This window comes from Passer domesticus, chromosome 23 (genome assembly GCF_036417665.1).
Source record: "Passer domesticus isolate bPasDom1 chromosome 23, bPasDom1.hap1, whole genome shotgun sequence".
NCBI lineage: Eukaryota > Metazoa > Chordata > Aves > Passeriformes > Passeridae > Passer > Passer domesticus.
The window spans coordinates 3,965,470-3,984,675 of record NC_087496.1 but is presented as its reverse complement, the minus strand read 5'-3'; the positions used below and the strand labels follow the sequence as shown (position 1 = coordinate 3,984,675).

Here is a 19,206-nt window from a genome sequence, read left to right as displayed (position 1 = left end):
CCAAATTACACACTGTGACTTTGGCAAACCACACCAGCAGTTACATCGACTTCTGTTTTCTAGAGGTGGAAAGCTCAAAGGGGTCTGGAGACAGAAAACTCCAATTTTTAAAGATTAGTTTGGAAAAGAGTTTCCAAGTTGTTTCTTAGCTAGGTAGAGCTCCAAACTACCCTGCTCACAGAAGTGCTGCTGACTGGTGCCAGAATGAAGGCTGTGCTCAGGAAGCACACCCAGCCAGATAAAAATAAACTAATCACTTAAGCTCATCTTCTTAATCCCAGGCATAACTAACCTGGCACATTCCCATCAAGTTTCCTGCTTTAAAACTCCGCAGCTCCATTGCTTTTTCTCCCCAAGAAGGGCTGGTAGGAAGCTCCCAGGCTCCCAATATTTTCAACACATCATCCTAGATACCCTGAAACCCACATTTCTCATTAGGATCTGTTCAAGCAACCTCAGGAAGAAACATTTCTGTGACTCAGCAGAGCTTCATCCTGTTACCCTGAGCTGGATTGCCAGAGTTTAAAGCGTACCTAGGCTCTGTACTTCCTCCTGAGAGCAATTTAGAGCTCCCAGTAGTTTTTTATCTCACTTCTATAATGACAGAACAGGTTCCAAATAGCCTTTTTTTTTTTTACTTTGTTAAATGTTCCTGTCCTTCTCTGTCAATCTCAGTAGCCATCCCTGGGAGTGTTCCAGGTCAGGCTGGGGCTGAGAGCAACCTGGACTAGTGGAAGGTGTCTCTGGCTACAGCAGGGGGTGGGACTGGGTCATCTTTAACATCCTTTCCAACCCAAATTCTGGGATTCCACGGTTCTGTGATTTCATCTCTGCCTCAGGAAAGTCTTTCTTACAAAAAAACCTCCAAAACCAACCATTCCATTACCAACTAACCGCAGGGCAGAGACTCTGAAGTTGGACTGGATGAGTTAGTCCAGTAAAATGGAATAAGCCTTTGTAAGATGGAATGTGAAGTGCAAAATACAGCACATGGAAAAGGAAAGTCCCAATTAACTCCTGAACCAAACAGCCATGCTGCTCATGCCTGTGAAACACAAATGTGGCTGGAGTCCTCTCTGCAAGAGAGATTTGAAAAATCTCTCTGATTGAACACCAACCTTTGGTGTTCAACCACCCCATATCCAGAGCAGTTGGGAGAAAAAGCTGGTGGAAAAGAGAACAGCCAAACCAGGGAAAAAAGAGAAAAAAGCCAACAATCTCTTTGCTAAAGGATGTGCTTCAGAGGACAAGGGACTTGGCTGCTAATCCCTAAGCTCCACTGAGACCTCCAAGGGCTTTGCTTTTTATTCTGGGCTTGCTCTGGCCAGGGGAAAGTGAAAGCTCTGAGCTGCCCTGGCTCCCAGCTCGCTGCCCTGCACAGCTCCCTGCTCACACACCATGGCTGAGCTAACAGCAGCAATATTCTGTAAAACAGCTCATTCTGCACACCGGGGTTTATTCTGCACACGGGGGGTTGTGGATACACTCCCACAGGAGACAGATTCTGTGCCTCCATCAGGTAGCAGTTGGCAATAATCCTCCCTAAGAACCCAGGTGGCACAAATGCAAGGCCAGCTGTGCAAGAGTTTTGCTTCTAATTATGCAAAGATTTATTAAAGCTTCTTCCATAGCTCTGAGGATCAGGTTTACTTCCAACTAAGATTTTAAGAATGTGTTATAAAACAACCCAGCTGGCAATAAATAACTCTATTACATCCCCATACATATCCATGTGTATTTTCCAGCATGTCACTGTGAGGGACTGAAGAGTTTCTAACACCTGGAAGCCACAAACACAGGATGCTCCTGTGGAAAAGAGCATCACCCCCAAAATAAATGTAATCTAAACCACGTGGGATTCAATCCAGAACCTCAAACAACTTCTTGCTGCTACTGGTGGGCTACAGAGCTGCTGGTCTGGAGGGTGAAACAGGAGCAGCAGAAGGAAGAGAAGAGGGTTAGACTGGACAGGTGGGCATGGCCCATGGGTACCACACTGCTCTGGGGACATGGAGCAGGGACAGGCAGTCCCAGACCGGGAAACAACGCCAGGGAATCCGGAGCTGGGCGAGATGTGCGGCAGGGATTGATTGCAGAGCCATCATCCACCAGCGCTGCGTGATGCAAAGGCTGCCCCAGCCAAGGTCGGCGTGAGCGGGAGCCCAGCACAGAACTGATTTATAACATAGAACTGATTTATAACGCAGAAATTATTTATAACGCACAACTGATTTATAACACAGAAATTATTTATAATGCAGAACTAACTTATAACACACAACTGACTTATGGCAGCGCGGCTTTCTCCCCGATACTTCGGGGACGGACGAGCTGTGGGTGTCAGGTGCAGCCGATATTTTTATTTAAAGCCTTGGCCGTTCCGCCGCGGCGGCCGCGCTCCTTCCCACGCTCCCGCTCCGCTGAGGAATGATGGGAGCGGATGGGCAAAGGTGGGATTCCACCGAGCCGGCCTCCCGCCCGCTCGTTCCCGGCACGGGCGCTAATCACGCTAATTACGCTAATGACCGCTCTCCCGTCCACCGCCGCCGATCCCATCCATGCGCAGTTCTCCCGCTCCCGGCGGCGGGGCCTGCGCCCGGCGGGCACCACTCCCGCCCCACGCCCGGCCCGCCCGGCCCCGCCGCCGCGGGGACCCCGCCCGCCGCCCCCGGGGCGCGACCCCCGCCCCGCGCCGGCTCTCACCTGCGCAGCAGCAGCCACAGCACGACGAGGAGCAGCGCGACGCCCCCGAGGCGGCGCTGCCGCCGGCCCCCGCACGGCCACATGGCGGAGGGAGCGCGGCCGGGAGCCGGGAGGAGCCGGGAACCCGGCCCCGCGCCCCCCGGGCCCGAACCCGCGACCCGCCGGGCCCCGGCCCAGAGTGCGCCCGCCCCGCCCCGGCCCCGCCCGCGCGCCATTGGCCCCGCCCCGCGCGCCCCCGCCTCCCATTGGCTGCCGGAGGGGCCCGCGCGCCCGAGGGGGCGGGGCGTGGGAGGGAGCGGCGTGAGGGAACGGCCTGAGGGGGACGGGGAGACGGACTGCGAACAGGGACAGAGAATATAGATAGAATGGATAGAGGGATGGGACTGAGAACAGGGACCGAGAATATAGATAGAATGGATAGAGGGATGGGACTGAGAACAGGGACAGAGAATATAGATAGAATGGATAGAGGGATGGGACTGAGAACAGGGACAGAGAACATGGACAGAGAATATGGATAGGGAGAATGGATAGAAAGCTGGGACTGAGAACGTGGATAGAGGGATGGGACAGAGAACATGGACAGAGAGCTGGGACTGAGAGATAGGAACAGAGAGAACATGGACAGAGAATATGGTTAGAGAGCATGGATAGAAAGATGGGACAGAGAACATGGACAGAGAACGTGGATAGAGAGCTGGGGCAGAGAACATGGGACACAGAATATGGATAGAGAACATGGATAGAGAGCTGGAATTGAGAGATGGGACTGAGAGATGGGACAGAGAACATGCATAGAGAGCTCCAGGAGAGAGCCCAGACTGAGTCCATGGACTGGGACCCCCAGGAGAGAACCCCAACAGAGAGAGCCCAGGCAGGGATCCCACAGAGAGGCCATGACAGAGCCCCCCAGAAGAGAACATTGAGACAGGGACCCATGACAGAGATCCCGGGAGAGACCCCAGACAGAGACCTCTGGCCAGGAACTCCTGATGGAGACCCTGGAGAGAGACCCTGCAGAGACTTCAGACAGGGACCCTGGGCAGAGACCCCGGCTGGAGACCCCTCCCTGCCAGCCAGAGACCCCTTCCCACTGCCCAGAGACCCTCCCAGCCCAGGACACCCATGCCCTGGGCTGGGGGCTGTTTCTCTTTGAGGCACAGGTGTTTATCCTTTAAACTGCCCTGGCTGCCCTGCGGGGCAAATTCAATGTGCAATAAAACGAGGGAGGGGACATTCAGGGCCTGCCAGCAACAGCAGGAACTGAGATCAAACCAGGGGAAGGTGTCCCTGCCCACGGCAGGGGCTGGAATGAGTTTAAGGGTTTAAGGTCCCTTCCAACCTAATCCATTCCAGGATTCTGCTGCTAATGCTCTGTCATCTTCCCCCCACCAAGTACTGCTGAGAAAAAAGAGCTGGCTGCCCTGAAGGGGTTAACAAAGACATTACCTAAAAAGCCCTCAAGCAGAACTATTTTGCAACACCTACTTCAAAAATTCCCTGTTACTTCTGTTTAAACACCTGAAACACCACAGAAGGAAATTACCATAATTTCCACTCCAGTAACATTTCCATCATTGCTTTATTGATTCCAAACAATTTAATTTACCAATATTTTTACTCCCCTTACATTGTTCACAGCCTCACTGATTGGAGGCCACAGAACTCAGGATTTCTGTACATAACCTTAGTGTTTCATTTGCACTTTTGTGTTGCAAAGGCTTCTTTGAGATTAAGCACCAAGATGTGACAGGAATACAGAGAACAAGCAGTGGCTGGGACATCAGGAAAAGTGTGCTGGGAAAAGAGGGAGTGCTTCTAGCTAAAGGAAAGGCATCCTGGGATTAAAAGCTCTGGTTAGAGCCTGTGATCATCTGTTCCCAGGGGTGCTGTGAGCAGTTAATTCCCTCAAAATAAAGATTTCAGTGATCCCATGAGCTCAGCTCCGCCCCAGGTTCCCATTTCAGTGCTGGCTCACCGAGGTGAGCAGCAGCTCTGGTGTTTCGTTTTCCAAGCAGGCCAGGAGCAGGGTTTGCAGACAGAGGCTTGCATTCACAGCTGGGATTTCGGGCTGCACAATGCCAGCCTGGTGCCAGCAGCTCTGCCAGGCACGGCACGCAGCTGTGCCACCCAGCTGTGGGGAAGGCTGTTTCCACGGGGGCATCCCCCTCTCCACTGCCAGGGAGAGAGCTGGCCAGCAGGGGAGGGAAACAGGCCGAGCTCTAACAGATGGAGGGGTTTTAAGGCTCCTGGCTTCAGCCCTGTAGCAGATTCCTGGCCACAATCATCCTCATCACCTCGTTGGTACCTGCAGCAGGACGGGCATGCAAAGGAAACACAGTTAAGGCATGGTCCAGTATTTTCCCCCTGAAAAGGCCAAAAGCACTCTCTCCTGATGTGCAGTTTACAGCACAGAGGAGCTGTTCCCACAAGCTGAAGTGGCATTTAGGAGGGGTTGGGCCAAAACCCAACTGCAAAGGGCCAGCATATTGCTTGGGAAAGCTGCTGCTGCTTTTTGTGTGAGTGTTGGGAGGATGCAGGACCAGGCACTGAGCAGAACTGGATTTACAGCAATATCTGAGCTCTCTGCTGTACATTTAACACACACACCACACACGGGCTGCAAACCCACTTGGTGTAAGAACGAGCATGTGCCTTACCAGCTACCCTGGCTGCAGGTGAGGGGATTTCAAAGCAGGGAAAGCAGAATATTTAGGAGGCCAAACTGGGATTAGAAAAGGCTAAGAGATACTGTTAGAGACACAATGGAAAGCAGAATATTTAGGAGGCCAAACTGGGATTAGAAAAGGCTAACAGATACTGTTAGAGACACAGTGGAAAGCAGAATATTTAGGAGGCCAAACTGGGATTAGAAAAGGCTAACAGACACTGTTAGAGACACAATGTCAAGGAATGCAAACAGACCAAAATCACAGGAGAAGGATTGTTAGGGAGAATCATCACGTGGCCAGGAGTAATGGGATGAAACTGGACAGAGGCACTGCTAACATGACAACTAAAATATCTTCCTCTGCTGTAAGACTCCTAAAATAGCCAGTAACTGCTGCCACAGAGCCAGAGCTCCCAGCCAGGGCACTCACTCACAGCACATCTCAGGCTCAGAGCAGAGCAGGGCTCTGAAACCCAAGGATCACAGCCATGTGGGAAGGTGGGGGCCTCCAGGGGGGTTTTTCTCCTAACCCCACTGCCAGCTTCACGGGTACTAGGAGTGTCTTTTACCTTCCAGGATCTGGTGGACTCTGATGTCTCGCACGAACTGCTGCACCGCGTAATCCTTCAGGTAGCCATAGCCCCCGTGCATCTGCAGAGCCTGGTTACAGATCTGAGGGGACAACACTGCTCTCAGGTGACTTGGGCAGGACACAACTGTGCCAGAAGCTCGGTGAGGACCCAGGAACCTGGGCTCACTTTTTTATCCTGGTCACCTAATCTCATCTCTTAAAAACGTGGTGTGACTGTCAGGCCCCATCAGCGCTGCTCTCCGTGCTGGCACATTCCCTGTTTCACATGAAGGGTGTGTTTATGTGAACAGCAATGGCCAGAAATACCCAGGGATGGGCACAGATACCCAGGGATGGGTACAGGGATACGCAGGGATGAGTATAGATACCCAAGGATGGGTACAGAGATACCCAGGAATGGGTACAGAGATGCCCAGGCATGGGTACAGATACCCAGGGATGGGCATAGATACCCAGGGATGGGTACAGATACCCAAGGATGGGTACAGAGATACCCAGGGATGGGTACAGAGATGCCCAGGGATGGGTACAGGCATGCCCAGGGAATGAGTATAGATACCCAGGGATGGGTACAGAGATGCCCAGGCATGGGTACAGATACCCAGGGATGGGTACAGGGATATCCAGGGATGGGTACAGAGATACCCAGGGATGGGTATAGATACCCAGGGATGGGTACAGAGATGCCCAGGGATGGGTACAGATACCCAAGGATGGGTACAGAGATACCCAGGGATGGGTACAGGGATACCCAGGGATGGGTATAGATACCCAAGGATGGGTACAGATACCCAGGCATGGGCACAGAGATACCCAGGCATGGGTACAGAGATACCCAGGGATGAGTACAGGGGTACCCAGGGATGGGTACAGAGATACCCCATAGATGCCCAGGGATGGGTATTTTTAGGGAATAAGGCGATTTTTGCTGCATTTCTGTGGTTCGCAAACCCGAACCGCCCGATCGCCACCTGGCGGCCACTCAGGGGAGGCGCTGGTTTCCATGGAAACGCGACTCCTGCGTCCTGTCCCCCAGTTCGGGATGGAAAACAGCAGCAAAAATCCACACTGCTGAGCACATAAACAGCTTCTCAATAACACTGGGCTAGGAAATTTCTAGTTCTTTTTCCTCCTTCTTGCTTTCTCTTTACAGGGACATTTTGATAAGGTAACAAAATAAGGTGTTTTTCAAAGTGATAATTATCAAAGCAATGATGTAATTTCTTAGTGGTCCACTTGCAACCTAAGAACAATCACCCTGCAACATGCAAATTTTCCTTGGAAAATAAAAATGCTCTGCTCCCTGTGCTGCCTCCCATTTGGCCCCCTAGGAAGAACAGTGGAAAGATGTTTTAAATCTCTCAGATTAATCTTGCATCCTCCACATGTCTTATAAAACATCCTGTCCTCAAAGAAAACTCCTGGCTCTGGGCTTGGCTTTGGGTCCTGTAGTGATTTTGGTTCACCAAGTTAAATATCTTAATATTTAAATTAAGATTTAAGATTAAAACGTAAAAATTTCAATATTTTTTAAATCTTTTAAAAAATCAAGATTTTTAAAAAATATTTTAAAAATTTAAGATTAAAAAAATTTTAAAGATTTAAGATTTAAATTAATCTTAAATTTAGGATTAAGATTAAATTTAATCCTAAATTTAAGATTAAATTTAAGATTTTAAAAAAATTAAGATTTTTTAATTTAAGATTTTTAAAATATTTAATTTAATATTTAAATTAATCTTAAGATCAAAATTAAATTTAATCTTAAATTTAAGATTTAAATTTTAAAATTTAATCTCAAATTTAAGATTAAATTTAGGATTAAAAAGAAAAAAATTAAGATTTTTCAGGGAGAAGCTCAAACTTCTCCCTGACACCCTGGGCATTAAGCTTAAATTTAAGATTTTTTTAAAAATTAAGGATTTTCAGGGAAAAAGTCAAACTTCTCTCTGACACACTGGGCATTAAGATTAAATTTAAGATTTTTCAGGGAGAAGCTCAAACTTCTCCCTGACACTTTGGGCATTAAGCGGGGCCTCTCCAAGCTTGCAATGAGGATCCCACGAGGCGTTTGAAGGACCTACCCCGAAGCACTCGTCGGTGGCGAAGAGCTTGGCCATGGAGCAGAGCACGGCCGCGTCCTCCCGGCCCTCCTGCAGCGCCCGCGCCGCGTTGCGCACCATGAGCCGCGCGGCCACCAGCCGAGTGGCCATCTCTGCCAGCCTGAACTGCAGGTACTGCCGGAGCCAGAGGAGAGCCCCATCAGCACCCTCACAGGGCAGCCACGGCCCCGCCGCCAGGCAGGGCTCGTAGCCGCGGCTCTCCCCACTGAGAGCAGCAGGCACAGCTTTCCCAGGCATCGCTACGGGAAAGGCTGTGAGGAGATCAGAGAAAAGTGAGAAACAATTCTTATGGCCACTTGCCGCACCTGGTGTTGTGCACAGGTGGAATGTGTTATGGAATTCCTTTGCCAAAGGGTGGTTTGGACATTGACCAACTGGCACGTGTGGAATGTGTTATGAAGATTCATTTACCAAAGGGTGGTTTGGACACTGGATGGCGTTTGGATTGACCAACTGGCACATGTGGAATGTGTTGTGAAGATTCGTTTACCAAAGGGTGGTTGGGACAGCGGATAGTGATTGACCAACTGGCACACGTGGAATGTGTTATGGAGATTATTTACCAAAGGGTGGTTTGGACACTGAATAGTGATTGCATTGACCAATTGGCACATGTGGAATGTGTTATGGAGATTCGTTCACCAAAGGGTGGTTTAGATACTGGATACTGTTTGGATTGACCAATTGGCACACATGGAATGTGTTATGGAGATTCATTTACCAAAGGGTGGTTTGGACACTGGATAGTGACTGGATTGACCAACTGGCACACGCGGAATGTGTTATGGAGATTTGTTTATCAAAGGGTGGTTTGTTAATTGGACACTGGTGATGGTGTTTGGATTTACCAGCTGGATCTGTCTGGATCGGACTGTCTGTAAGGGTGATGAGCTTCTTAATAAGTATAATATAATAATGTAGTATAGTATAATAGTATAATATAGTATACAGTACAACATATATATGATTATATATATTATATATTATAATATACTATATATAATAGTATAATATAGTATATAGTATAATATAATAATAATATAGTACAGTACAATAGAATAAAGCAATTGATCAGCCTTCTGGAATAGTTGAGTCAAAGCTAATTATTACCCCGTTCAGCGGACCACTGCTACAATAATGGCTCAGGCCTGACAGGCTTCCTTAGGAAAAGCATGTTCATAGCATCCCCAGGGAAGGCCCTGTGAGGTGAGGGATGGCCCTTCCAGCACGGGGAAGGGCAGAGCTGCTGCAGGGCTTACCTGGTTGTTGGCGAGCGGTTCCCCGAACTGCTTGCGGACAGTGAGGTGCTCCTGAGCCAGGAGAACCGAGGCGTGAGCAGCTCCTAACGAACAAGAAGCTGGGGGGAGAAGCCAAGGACACAGAGTGAAGGTGAAGCTACTTCACACAGGCAACAAGAAGGTCCTGCCCTCCTCCCCTGGCTGTGTTTGGCTTTCTCACCGATGTTTATCCGGCCTCCGTTGAGGCCCTGCATGGCGATGCTGAATCCCTGCCCTTCAGCTCCCAGCCGGTTGCCCACAGGAACAACGCAGTCCTCAAAGATCACAGCCCGAGTCGGCTGGGAATTCCAGCCTACCTGGGAAAAAACAGAGCTCCTTCCAAACTGCCTGAGGAGCAGCACAGCTCCAACACAGAACCTGCTCCCAACCTCTCGGTTTCACTGCCAAGCTGCCACAAAGCATCGGTGTTCTGCATGGTTTGGCCTCAGTGTGGAAACTGGAATGGGTGTTTTTGAGAAGAGGCACAAATCCAGTGATCTTGATGCTCCTGAGACTAAAATCCTTCACTTACCCAAGGGATGGGTATTGGGCAAACTTCACCATTTGGGAAAATCATGCCAGTCTGGGACTCCAACCCCATCCGTGAAGAGATCCCTAAAGCTTTCCACAGATAAGCTCATTGGGACCACAGGACACAGCCTCAAGCTGTGCAGGGGAGGCTCAGATTGGGCATCAGGAAGAATTTCTCCATGGAAAAGGATGTCAGACATTGGAATGGGCTGTCTAAGGAGGTATTTGAGTCACCACCCCTGCAGGTGTTTTAAGGAACACCTGGATGTGGCAATCAGTGAGGGTCAGTCACAGGTTGGACTCAAAGGTCTTGAAGGTCTTTCCAATCTTGATGGTTCTGTGATCTCTGTCCTGCACCTCCCTCAAGCACACAGGAAGCACAAACCAAGCCTCTTACCTTCTTCTCCTTCTTGCCAAAGCTGAGCCCTGGCATTCCCTTCTCCAGCACGAGGCAGGAGATGCCCTTGGGGCCTGGGCCCCCTGTGCGACACATGACCACGTACACATCCGTGTCACCTCCCCCGCTGATGAAGGCCTGCAGGAGAGAAGTGAGGCTTTGGGGGGTTTGCAAACTAACCCTGAGCCCACAGTAGCAGCTGCAGGGTACAGAAATGGAGAGGCAAAGACCCCACAGAAATGGAGAAGCATTTAGGGACTCAGCTCTGAAGAGCACATCTTGCCTTAGAGAATGCACAGAGGTGAGGAGACAGCAAGAATGGGAGGACAGTGACACCCAGGGCACTTTAGCAGGAGCAAAGAGGTACCTTGGAGCCATTCAGGACGTAGGTGTCCCCTTTCCTCTGAGCTGAGGTCAACAGGGAAGCTGCATCACTGCCACTCCCTGTTTGAGAAGCAAGGAAGCAGCCAGTGAAGCAGAAGGTCCAGAGCCTGCAAATTCTCCCTGGGATCATACCCAGACAACTCAGTTTGTACCACGAGCATCTCAGCAATCATCATCTGCCTCTCCCCAACTTCACAAATGAATGTGGAAAGAAATGTTTCAGCTCCAGACCTTTGCAATGTTCATGTGCAGTTGAAGAGAGAGGAGAAATGTCCTGGTTGAGGATGCTCACCTGGCTCAGTCAGGCAGTAAGAGGCAAACTTTTCCATGCTACAGAGAGATGGGCAGAACCTGTGCCGCTGCTCCTCACTGCCAAAGGTGTCGATCATCCAAACACACATGCTGGGTGGGAGAGAAGGAGCAGCATTCAGGATTGAACACAGGTTGTACAAGAACATCCCTGGCTGAACAGAGGAAAGCTCCACAGAGCTGAGCCACAAGCCCCGAGGCCTGAAAATGTTATTGTTACACCTTCCATTCACCACAGGCTCACTGCCCTGTGGAACAGCAGGTTCCTGCTCAAGAGCCTCAGTCTCCTCTCCATGCTCAGCCCTGCTCCCTCTCCAGGAAAGTGCACGTGAAGAAAGAGGCAGCATCATTGCAGCTCTCTGTGCCAAGTGACCTGTCACTGGACATGTCTGTACAAGCAGGACAGCCCTGGGGTCAGGTGGTGCCTCTGGGCTCTGTCACAGCATGGCACAAAGGCTTTTTCCAGGCAGGTTACTATCTATAGACAGCTTAAGTGGCAGAGCAGAGAACACAAATCCAGAACTTAATCCCATCTTGCATGCCACAAAGCTAAAATTACTTCTTGGTGGCATCCCAGTCCTTGTGGCCTATTTGTTTACTGCCATCCAGGGATCCTCACAGGGATGTGTGTACTCGAGGTCACCATTTAAATATATAAATAATGAGCAGCAGCCAGGGAGCTGCCTCCAGCTGGATTCAGAGCCCACAGAGCAGCCAGGCTGACACCATCCAGCCCTGCACAGACACACTCACTTGTGGATGCTCATGTAAGCAGTGGTGCTGGTACATCCTGTTGACAGAGCTTCAAAGATGATGGAGGTGTCAAGCCGTGACAATCCAGAGCCACCAACATCTGGTTTCACATAGATCCCACCAAATCCTAGCTGGGCTGCCTTCCGCATTGTTTCCACAGGGAATATTTCCTAGTGGGGCAGGAGAGATATCCCAATGAACATTCAGGGTTAGTTCAGTCCCTTGGGGTAGCCCTGGGCTACCAGTTTGAGTCCCACTGTCCTGCAGAGTTTAAGTCAGCTGGGTGGGTCAAAGAAGAGGTGGTACCACCACAGACACATTCCATCTTCAGCAGAGAATCCAAGATCCAGGTGATTGAATTACCTGGCTAGGAAAGCTTCAAGGTATTTCAGATTATTTCCCCTCCCCCAGTTACAGCAGCAGCTTCAATGACAACCTCCAGAGCTGTGCAGGAACCCCTCAGTGAGACCTACGGGTCACAACATCCTACGGGAGGAAAAAGGGAGCAGTACAACCCTTGTGAGGCTGTCCTACCTTCTCATCCCACTCGGCCATGTAAGGAGCCATCTCCTTGGCAGCAAAATCAAGGGCAACTTTTTGGAATTCCTTCTGATCCTCAGTGAGTCCAGTGGATGCTAGAAAAGCAGGAAGAGATGAGAACATGTGTCTGTTGAGGGAAAGCAGCACAACCACCTTGCCTATACCCCAAACAATTTCAAGGTGCCCCTTAATTCACACAAACAGTTCAGGATCTCAGTTGCAAAGACCATTTCTCTGTTCCTCAGGAATATAATGAACTGTGCTGAGAGCAGGGAGCTTTGGGAGGGGCTTTCTTGGGACAAAACAAATCCAAGATCCCAGCTGTCTCTGTCTGCTCCATGCAACTACATCAGAAAGCCAGGGCAGGGGAGCACAGTCACTCCATCTCACTAAGTCTGTCCTAAAGAAATCTGAGGGAGCAGTGCTGGGACTTCAAAGAAAGGAGACTTGGAAGCAAATAAAGAATAAAGCAGCCCTTTGGAAACAGCATCTAAAGCTTTAGGTACGTTCTGCATTTGAAGTGTCCTGCTTCACCGACACATAGATCCAACATTGTTTTGTTTGTTCCTCTCCTGAAATTCACAGCTATGCTGCTGCCTCAAATTTTAATGTTACATTTATACATTGAAGAAGTTCATCTGCAAAGTATTCTGTAACCAGAATGGTCTGGATGGGAAGGGACCCTAAAGACCATCTTGTTCCAACCACCTGACACCTACGAGACCAAGCCCTGTCCAACCTGGCCTTGAGCATTGCCAGGGATGGGGCATCCACAACTTCTGGGCAACCTGTGCCAGCTGGAATTCTGCCAGAAGAATTTCTTCCTACTACCTAACCTGAATCTCTCCTTTTTTAAATTTAAATCCATTCCCCCTTGCCCTATCAGTCTGCCTATATAAAAAATCACTTTCCTTATTTTTTAAAATCCCCCTTCTTTGCGAGATATTATTTGATTCACTATCAAATGTGAAAAACCCATGAAAACCTAACAAAGGTAAGGGAGGGACATGGAGAGGGATGGACTTTTCTTGTGGGCTCTTTCCCACTATTGAGCATGGTCTAACAAGGTAGAAAGAGGGAGAGGGAGAGGGAGAGGGAGAGGGAGAGGGAAAGGGAAAGGGAAAGGGAAAGGGAAAGGGAAAGGGAAAGGGAAAGACCTTTCCTTGCGGGCTCTGTCCCACTGCTGAGCACGGTCTAACAAGGTAAAAGGAGGGACACGGAGAGGGGAGGACCTTTCCCTGCGGGCTCTGTCCCACTGCCAGGCACCCGCTGCGCGTGTCCGCGCCCGCTCCGCCCTGGCCGGGAGCAGGACACGGGGAGGAGGGACACGGGGAGCGGTGACACACGGAGCAGTGACACCAACAGCTGGGAACATCCCTCCGGGCGGGGACAGGAGGTCCGGGGCCACCGACCCGCCGGCCATCTCCCCCAGCCCGCCTCCCCCGGGCCGCGGGGGGCTCGGGCAGCTCCTTACGGTCGATGCAGGAGGCGATCCGCCGGCGCCCCAGCAGCAGCCGCGCCGCCGCCCGCGGGGCCGCTCGCCACGCCATGGCCATGGCCGTGCGGGGCCGCTCCGCTTCCCGGCTCCCGGCTCCCGGCGGGGCAGGCTGGGAGCTGTAGTCCTGCCCCCGGCGCCGCCCGCCCGGGCGGGGAGGGAGCGAGGGGAGCCGGCCCTGCCCCGGCCTTTGCATAGCGGGCACCGCTTCCGAGCGCGCTTCCTCCTCCTCCTCCTGCTCCCCGCCCGGCACCGCCAGCATCCTCATCGCTGCGAGCAGGACCGGCGGCAGCGGCCCGGGCTGGTGAGCGGGAGCTCGGAGGGCTGGCAAGGAGGGAGGGAGGGAGCAAGGGGAAAGCTTGGCACAGAAGGCGGAAAAGTTGATGCCAGCCGGCCTGGCGGGAGGCGGCGGGCTCGGGGCCGTGCGAGTGCTGCTGGCAGAGGGGGCCAGGGGGGGACCCGGGGCTCAGCCAGCCAGCCCCCCTGGCCCGGCACGGCACCTGCGCGCCCAGGTGGGGTTGGCGCTGTGCGGGGACGGAGCCGATCCCAAGGGGCTCGGGCGAGCCCAGGCACGGCAGGCAGGGGCAGCCGGGCCGGGCCGAGCCCTGGAGAGCGGCTCGGCTCCTGTGCCGAAGGCAGAGAGGGGCCGCGCTCTGCCCACGCACCTTGGGGACTGGCCGGGCGCAGCGCGATCCAGCCCTGCTGCTGGTGTCCATCAGGGCTCCAGGGTGCGGTCCCCAAGCCCTGCCAGCATTCACACTGATAGAGGAAGTGGCTGAGCTCAAGGAAAGATTTATTTGCTCTCCACTCGCCCTGCAGCGCTTGCAGCTCTCTGCCTCAGCCGTCTGTACTTTTTTCAGCCGCCTGAAGCAGCAGTAATTCCTCCTCCTTCTCCCGTCCATCAGGTGAAGAGAAGATAATTCAGAGAGACCAGAGATGCCTTGGCCGAGCAGAAAGAGAGACAAAGGAGCAGTAGCAGGTCTGTGCTGACATCCTGGCTGATTGAGCAGCTCTCGTTTGAGGTTCCAGGCTATAGTGAAACTACAGACAGCCGTATTAACCGTCTGTCTTTCACAGGCAATGTCTTACAGACAGCATTTCCTGTGCCAAGTGGGCTGAGCACCCGAGTGTGACTGAGACAAGCCTGCTAGGTGTGTGATAAGGACAGTGATGTATTCTCAGCACAAGGGGCTTAGGAAATGGAATTCAGGCCCATTTTTGCAGAGCTTTCAGGTTCTGCACAGCAGAGTCGGTCAGAGCACACCCATTGGAGTGCCAGGAAGCTGATGTGGTACCAGCTGCAAAAACAAAAAGCAAGAATGTTGCAGTGGAGGCATTAGGATGTGGTGTTCAAAGTACAAGATGAAAAAACTTGCACATCTGTGCCCCTCATCTGCTTGATCCACTCTAGCAAATAACCACCTTTTTACCCCTTAATCACTTCTTAATAACTGGGTTTTTTTGGTCTATGTCCTGAAGAAAGAAAGGATCCCTTCTGAACAGGTAGCTCAGTGGAGGTTAAGCTAAGATTTCCAGCTCCTGCAGGAATTTAAATAGTTTGGTTTGCTTGGTGAATGTTCCTCTTACTCACCAAATTCACCTAAGTCTACTTCGTTGCCTGCAGCCAATTTCTCAGCAATTAATTAAAAAATTTCAACTACACTTCATGTGGGCAAACATGGTCTGTCCTGAGGTCTTTTTATTACTAACTGGGAGTATTAAACTACATTTTTGCAGACACAAAAATATCCTTATTTCAGATGCAAATCAGACATACTCAGAACCGTTGATGCATAATGCTGTTACCTTACCCTGAGCACCTGGGTGCCCCAAACTCCTGCTGCAGTCAAATGTGTGAAACCAGCTTGGACAACTAAAACTATTTTTTGAAACAAAATCTGTTTTATCTCAATGTTTTTTTAAGATAAAAAAGAGCCTGATGCTAAAATTGCCAAAACCGAGGAGGAGACTTCAGATAAGGAAGAAGAAAAGTCTGCAAAACCCCCAGCTGGGAGCTCCAAGTCAGGATGGAAGAACTGGAAGAAAAAAGAGTCTGAGTCTGGTGGGGAGGAAAGCAAGATCACATATTGTCACTGGCTGCTGAAATCAGAACCTGAGAGCAGGCTGGAGAAGGGGGTGGATGTGAAGGTGAGCACTGACACCCCCTCACTCAGCAAAGGACAGCACAGGGCCACTCCTGCCCACCTTGAGTGCCCAGATGCTGAGGGACAGCATCAGGCAACTCAGATTGTTGTTTCTTCTCAAAACCCATTTGTCCTCCTGGAGATAGAAAAACAAAATGTTCTTGTCCAAGGTGACAACCTTGGGGTTTCATACGTGTAATACAAGAGGAAATCAGCTCCTCAGGATGCTTGGCTGCTGGTCACAGGAGCAGCATCTATTTCAGACTCTGCCTTTACACTGCTGCTTTGTGAAGGTTTTTCTGCAGGCCCTGTGGGAGATAAAAATTGTGTCAGGTTTGTGCTATAATTGAAGGAGCTGCTAGCAACAAATGCTTAGGCTCAGTGCAGACAATGACACAGTAAAGATCAGAAACCTCCTGAATGAATGTTTGTTTTCATTTCATTTGGCAGTTCAGTGTTGACGACTTGAAAGCTCAGCCTAATCAGACAACCTGCTGGGATGGAGTAAGGAACTACCAGGTAGGAAGCACATGGGGGCACTGAAATAGCAGAAGAAGAAGGTGGCTCTGCCCACAGCTTGTTCCTGTGCCTGAAGCGTTTCCTCTTGGGGCACTCTGCCTGCTCATGCAGGTGCATTTTGGCAGGGATCTGAAGTCAACTCTTGCTTAGTGGCCTCTAGCTCAGAGGCAGATTCAGGCTGCTGAATATTCTGTCAAATCATCCAGTTTTTCTTTCACTTTGACCAACCTTTGATACCTTACAGCAAGTCTGTACTTACCCAAATCCTCTGTCAGTGCACAGCTCTCTGTTCCAAAGGACTTCCACGTGTGTTCCCCTGCTGTGTGTGATCCCTGTGCTGTATAGGATTCCCTGTTCCCCTACACATGATCTGCTCTGAGCTGTTTGCTAACATCTCTCCTGGGCGAGGGTGGCTGAGCTGTTGAATTCCCACACACTTTCTAACCAACAGGATCTTGCTCTTTAGCCTTGTTTTTATTTAATTTCATTCCAACACAAAACCATCTCTATGACAACTGCAGGAAACATTATCTGAGTAATTCTGAAGTACATCTACCTCTCCTCTTGTTGGTTCCTATTCTTGGCTGCTTCTAATGAAGCCCTGAGAGCTTGATGGAAAGAGCTGAAAATCTTTTGTTTACTCCTGACAGGCAAGGAATTTCCTGAGATCCATGAAACTTGGGCAGCAGGCCTTCTTCTACCACAGTAACTGCAAAGAGCCTGGCATTGTGGCCCTCGTCAAGGTGAGTGTCTGTGTTTTGGGGAGAAGTGATAAGGAATGGGTTATCAAACTGCCTGTGGCTCAGCACCAAAGAGTGCAGGAGTTGTCCAGTGAGAGCAGGGAATGAGCCCAGGACACCTCAGCTCAGCACTACGGGGCTGACTCAGCCGTGTCCCCAGAGAGATGGAACCACACTGTGCTGTTTTCCTGCTGACATTTCGGGGCACTCCCAGCCAAGCCAAGTGCTGTTCCACACTCTCATTCCAATCTGACTCACTGCATTCTAGTCAGCAGAGCCCACAAGGCAGTAGAATAAAACCAGGGCACAGAACAGCTTTTCCTTTAAGAGGAGAGCTCATCACAAAGATCAGCATCAGCTACCCAGTTTGCCTCTGCTGCATTTCCTTCCACACTGATCTCCAGCAGGTGATGCTGCACTCACTGTTCTGCACTTCTTCCACCCAAGAAATTAAAGGAAACTGTTGGAATGGAGTTCAGGGAAAGCAAGGCTGATTTTTCACCTGGATTATCCCTTGTCACATCTTATGCCCTTTGCTGACAGGTGTTTTGAACTGATAGAAACTTTCTTCTCCCCTTCTGCTTCAGATCGTAAAGGAGGCGTACCCTGATCACACACAGTTTGATCAGAAGGATCCTCATTATGACTCCACCAGCAGAAAAGAGAACCCCAAATGGTCCATGGTAATGTATTCTATTGAATACAGCTGTTCAAGCTCTGTGTGCAAGCCAAGAGAAGGGAGAAAGCTCTTTGCATCATATTGAACATCTTAAGCTTCTGTCCTGGCCTAGCTGCCTTTTCTCTCTCAAGAGAAAATTCAATCCTGTTTCCTCTGCTGTTTCCCAGTCCTTTCCAGGAGGCTGCCAAAATGTATCTCCCTAAATTTTCAAATCTTGGCTGCAGAGCTGGCCTCTCTTCATTTTCAAATCTTGGCTGCAGAGCTGGCCTCCACGCATGGCAGAACCCTGAGTTGGAAAAATGAGCTAAGAACCACTGTCAGTGCACAGCAAACAAAGCCGTAGTTTTGAGGCACATTAAATTGTAGGGAAGGGAGCGTTCATGGGCTGCCTACCTCCCACATCTGAATTTTTGCATTGTCTGTGACATGAATGCACCTTGCTGCCAACAAATCACCTGCCACAAATACTGGGAAGCTCTTTTAGCCTTCAGCAAGGCAAAGCTTCCAGTGCACATCAGTCCCTTCCTTCAGCTCGAAATCGCTATCCCTCAAAGATTTCATGGGCTGTCTGGAGGCTGTCCCTGTCCAACCTGCTCCTGCCTCCCTTCCCAGGTGGATGTGCAGTTTGTGAGGATGACCAAGCGCTTCATCCCCCTGTCTGAGATCAAGGCTCACCACCTGGCACACAAAGCAGATGGGGGGCCCCTCAAGGACATGATGCTCTTCACCAGGCAACGTCTGTCCATCCAGCCCCTGACACAAGGTGAGAACCTCCCAGCACTCCTGATTCCCTCTGTCAGGCAAGCTGGATGATCCATTTATGGTTTTTCCTTCCTTGCCACAGAGGAATTTGATTTTGTCTTGAGCCTGGAAGAGGAAAAGCCACATTAAAGCAGCACAGCTCCCACCCAGCCCACTGATGCCTCCTCCTCCTCCACCAGCACAGCTCTCATGTTCACCTGCTCAAGCACAGCACCACGAATGTGCCCCCACAAGATCTGCAGCCACACCTCCCTTCCCCTGACACACTGTTGTTTTTGCTTATTTTTTTCAATAAATAAAGCCTTTTGGAATCAACTGCAGCTACTTGGGTTTTAATAGTAGGAAAATCTGCAATTTATCTCTTGAGAAAGAAACAGGTACATCTTCTTTGTTTAGTTTGGGGTCTAGTGCAGCTCCATGTGCTGCAGAGGGACATTTTTCTGCAGGAAGGAATCCCTGAGTCCTGTCTAGAACCAGAAAATGTAGAATCATTCAATAGCCTGGATTGGAAGAGATCTTAAAATCATCTCATTCCACCCCCTGCCACATTTTCCACTAGCCCAGGTTGCTCCAAGCTCTGTCCAGCC

At 50.5% G+C, this 19,206-nt stretch overlaps 3 protein-coding genes across 8 annotated transcripts in view; 1 reads left to right on the top strand and 2 right to left on the bottom strand.

Annotated features, from left to right (window-relative positions):
- Positions 1 to 2,825, bottom strand: part of LOC135285546 (beta-galactosidase-1-like protein 2) — a 28,161-nt gene extending 25,336 nt beyond the window's left edge. For all 4 annotated transcript variants that reach the window (XM_064397912.1, XM_064397913.1, XM_064397914.1 and 1 more), the window contains exon 1: positions 2,704 to 2,825. In XM_064397912.1, coding sequence (XP_064253982.1) covers positions 2,704 to 2,786 — 83 coding nt within the window. In that variant the 5' untranslated portion in view covers positions 2,787 to 2,825. The remainder of the gene's footprint in view (positions 1 to 2,703) is intronic.
- Positions 2,826 to 4,266: 1,441 nt separating this feature from the next.
- On the bottom strand, positions 4,267 to 13,882 carry ACAD8 (acyl-CoA dehydrogenase family member 8). Of its 2 annotated transcripts, none has more exons than XM_064397917.1 (11): positions 13,755 to 13,882; positions 12,275 to 12,375; positions 11,741 to 11,910; positions 10,971 to 11,080; positions 10,662 to 10,798; positions 10,295 to 10,432; positions 9,548 to 9,683; positions 9,349 to 9,446; positions 8,051 to 8,203; positions 5,944 to 6,046; positions 4,267 to 5,011 (listed from the first exon to the last, which is right to left on the bottom strand). In XM_064397917.1, the coding sequence occupies exons 1-11, from the start codon at positions 13,834 to 13,836 to the stop codon at positions 4,959 to 4,961; spliced, it is 1,281 nt and encodes a 426-aa protein (XP_064253987.1). In that variant the 5' UTR covers positions 13,837 to 13,882; the 3' UTR covers positions 4,267 to 4,958. The 2 variants fall into 2 exon arrangements, with proteins under 2 accessions (XP_064253987.1, XP_064253988.1); XM_064397918.1 differs by having other exon boundaries at positions 10,662 to 10,738.
- Positions 13,776 to 18,934, top strand: THYN1 (thymocyte nuclear protein 1). Of its 2 annotated transcripts, none has more exons than XM_064397929.1 (8): positions 13,776 to 14,079; positions 14,636 to 14,754; positions 15,700 to 15,923; positions 16,370 to 16,438; positions 17,089 to 17,181; positions 17,766 to 17,861; positions 18,470 to 18,620; positions 18,702 to 18,934. In XM_064397929.1, exons 2-8 carry the CDS (start codon positions 14,712 to 14,714, stop codon positions 18,746 to 18,748), a joined length of 723 nt encoding a protein of 240 aa, XP_064253999.1. In that variant the 5' UTR covers positions 13,776 to 14,079; positions 14,636 to 14,711; the 3' UTR covers positions 18,749 to 18,934. The 2 variants fall into 2 exon arrangements, with proteins under 2 accessions (XP_064253999.1, XP_064253998.1); XM_064397928.1 differs by having other exon boundaries at positions 13,777 to 14,079; positions 14,681 to 14,754.
- The last annotated feature ends 272 nt before the right edge of the window (positions 18,935 to 19,206 follow it).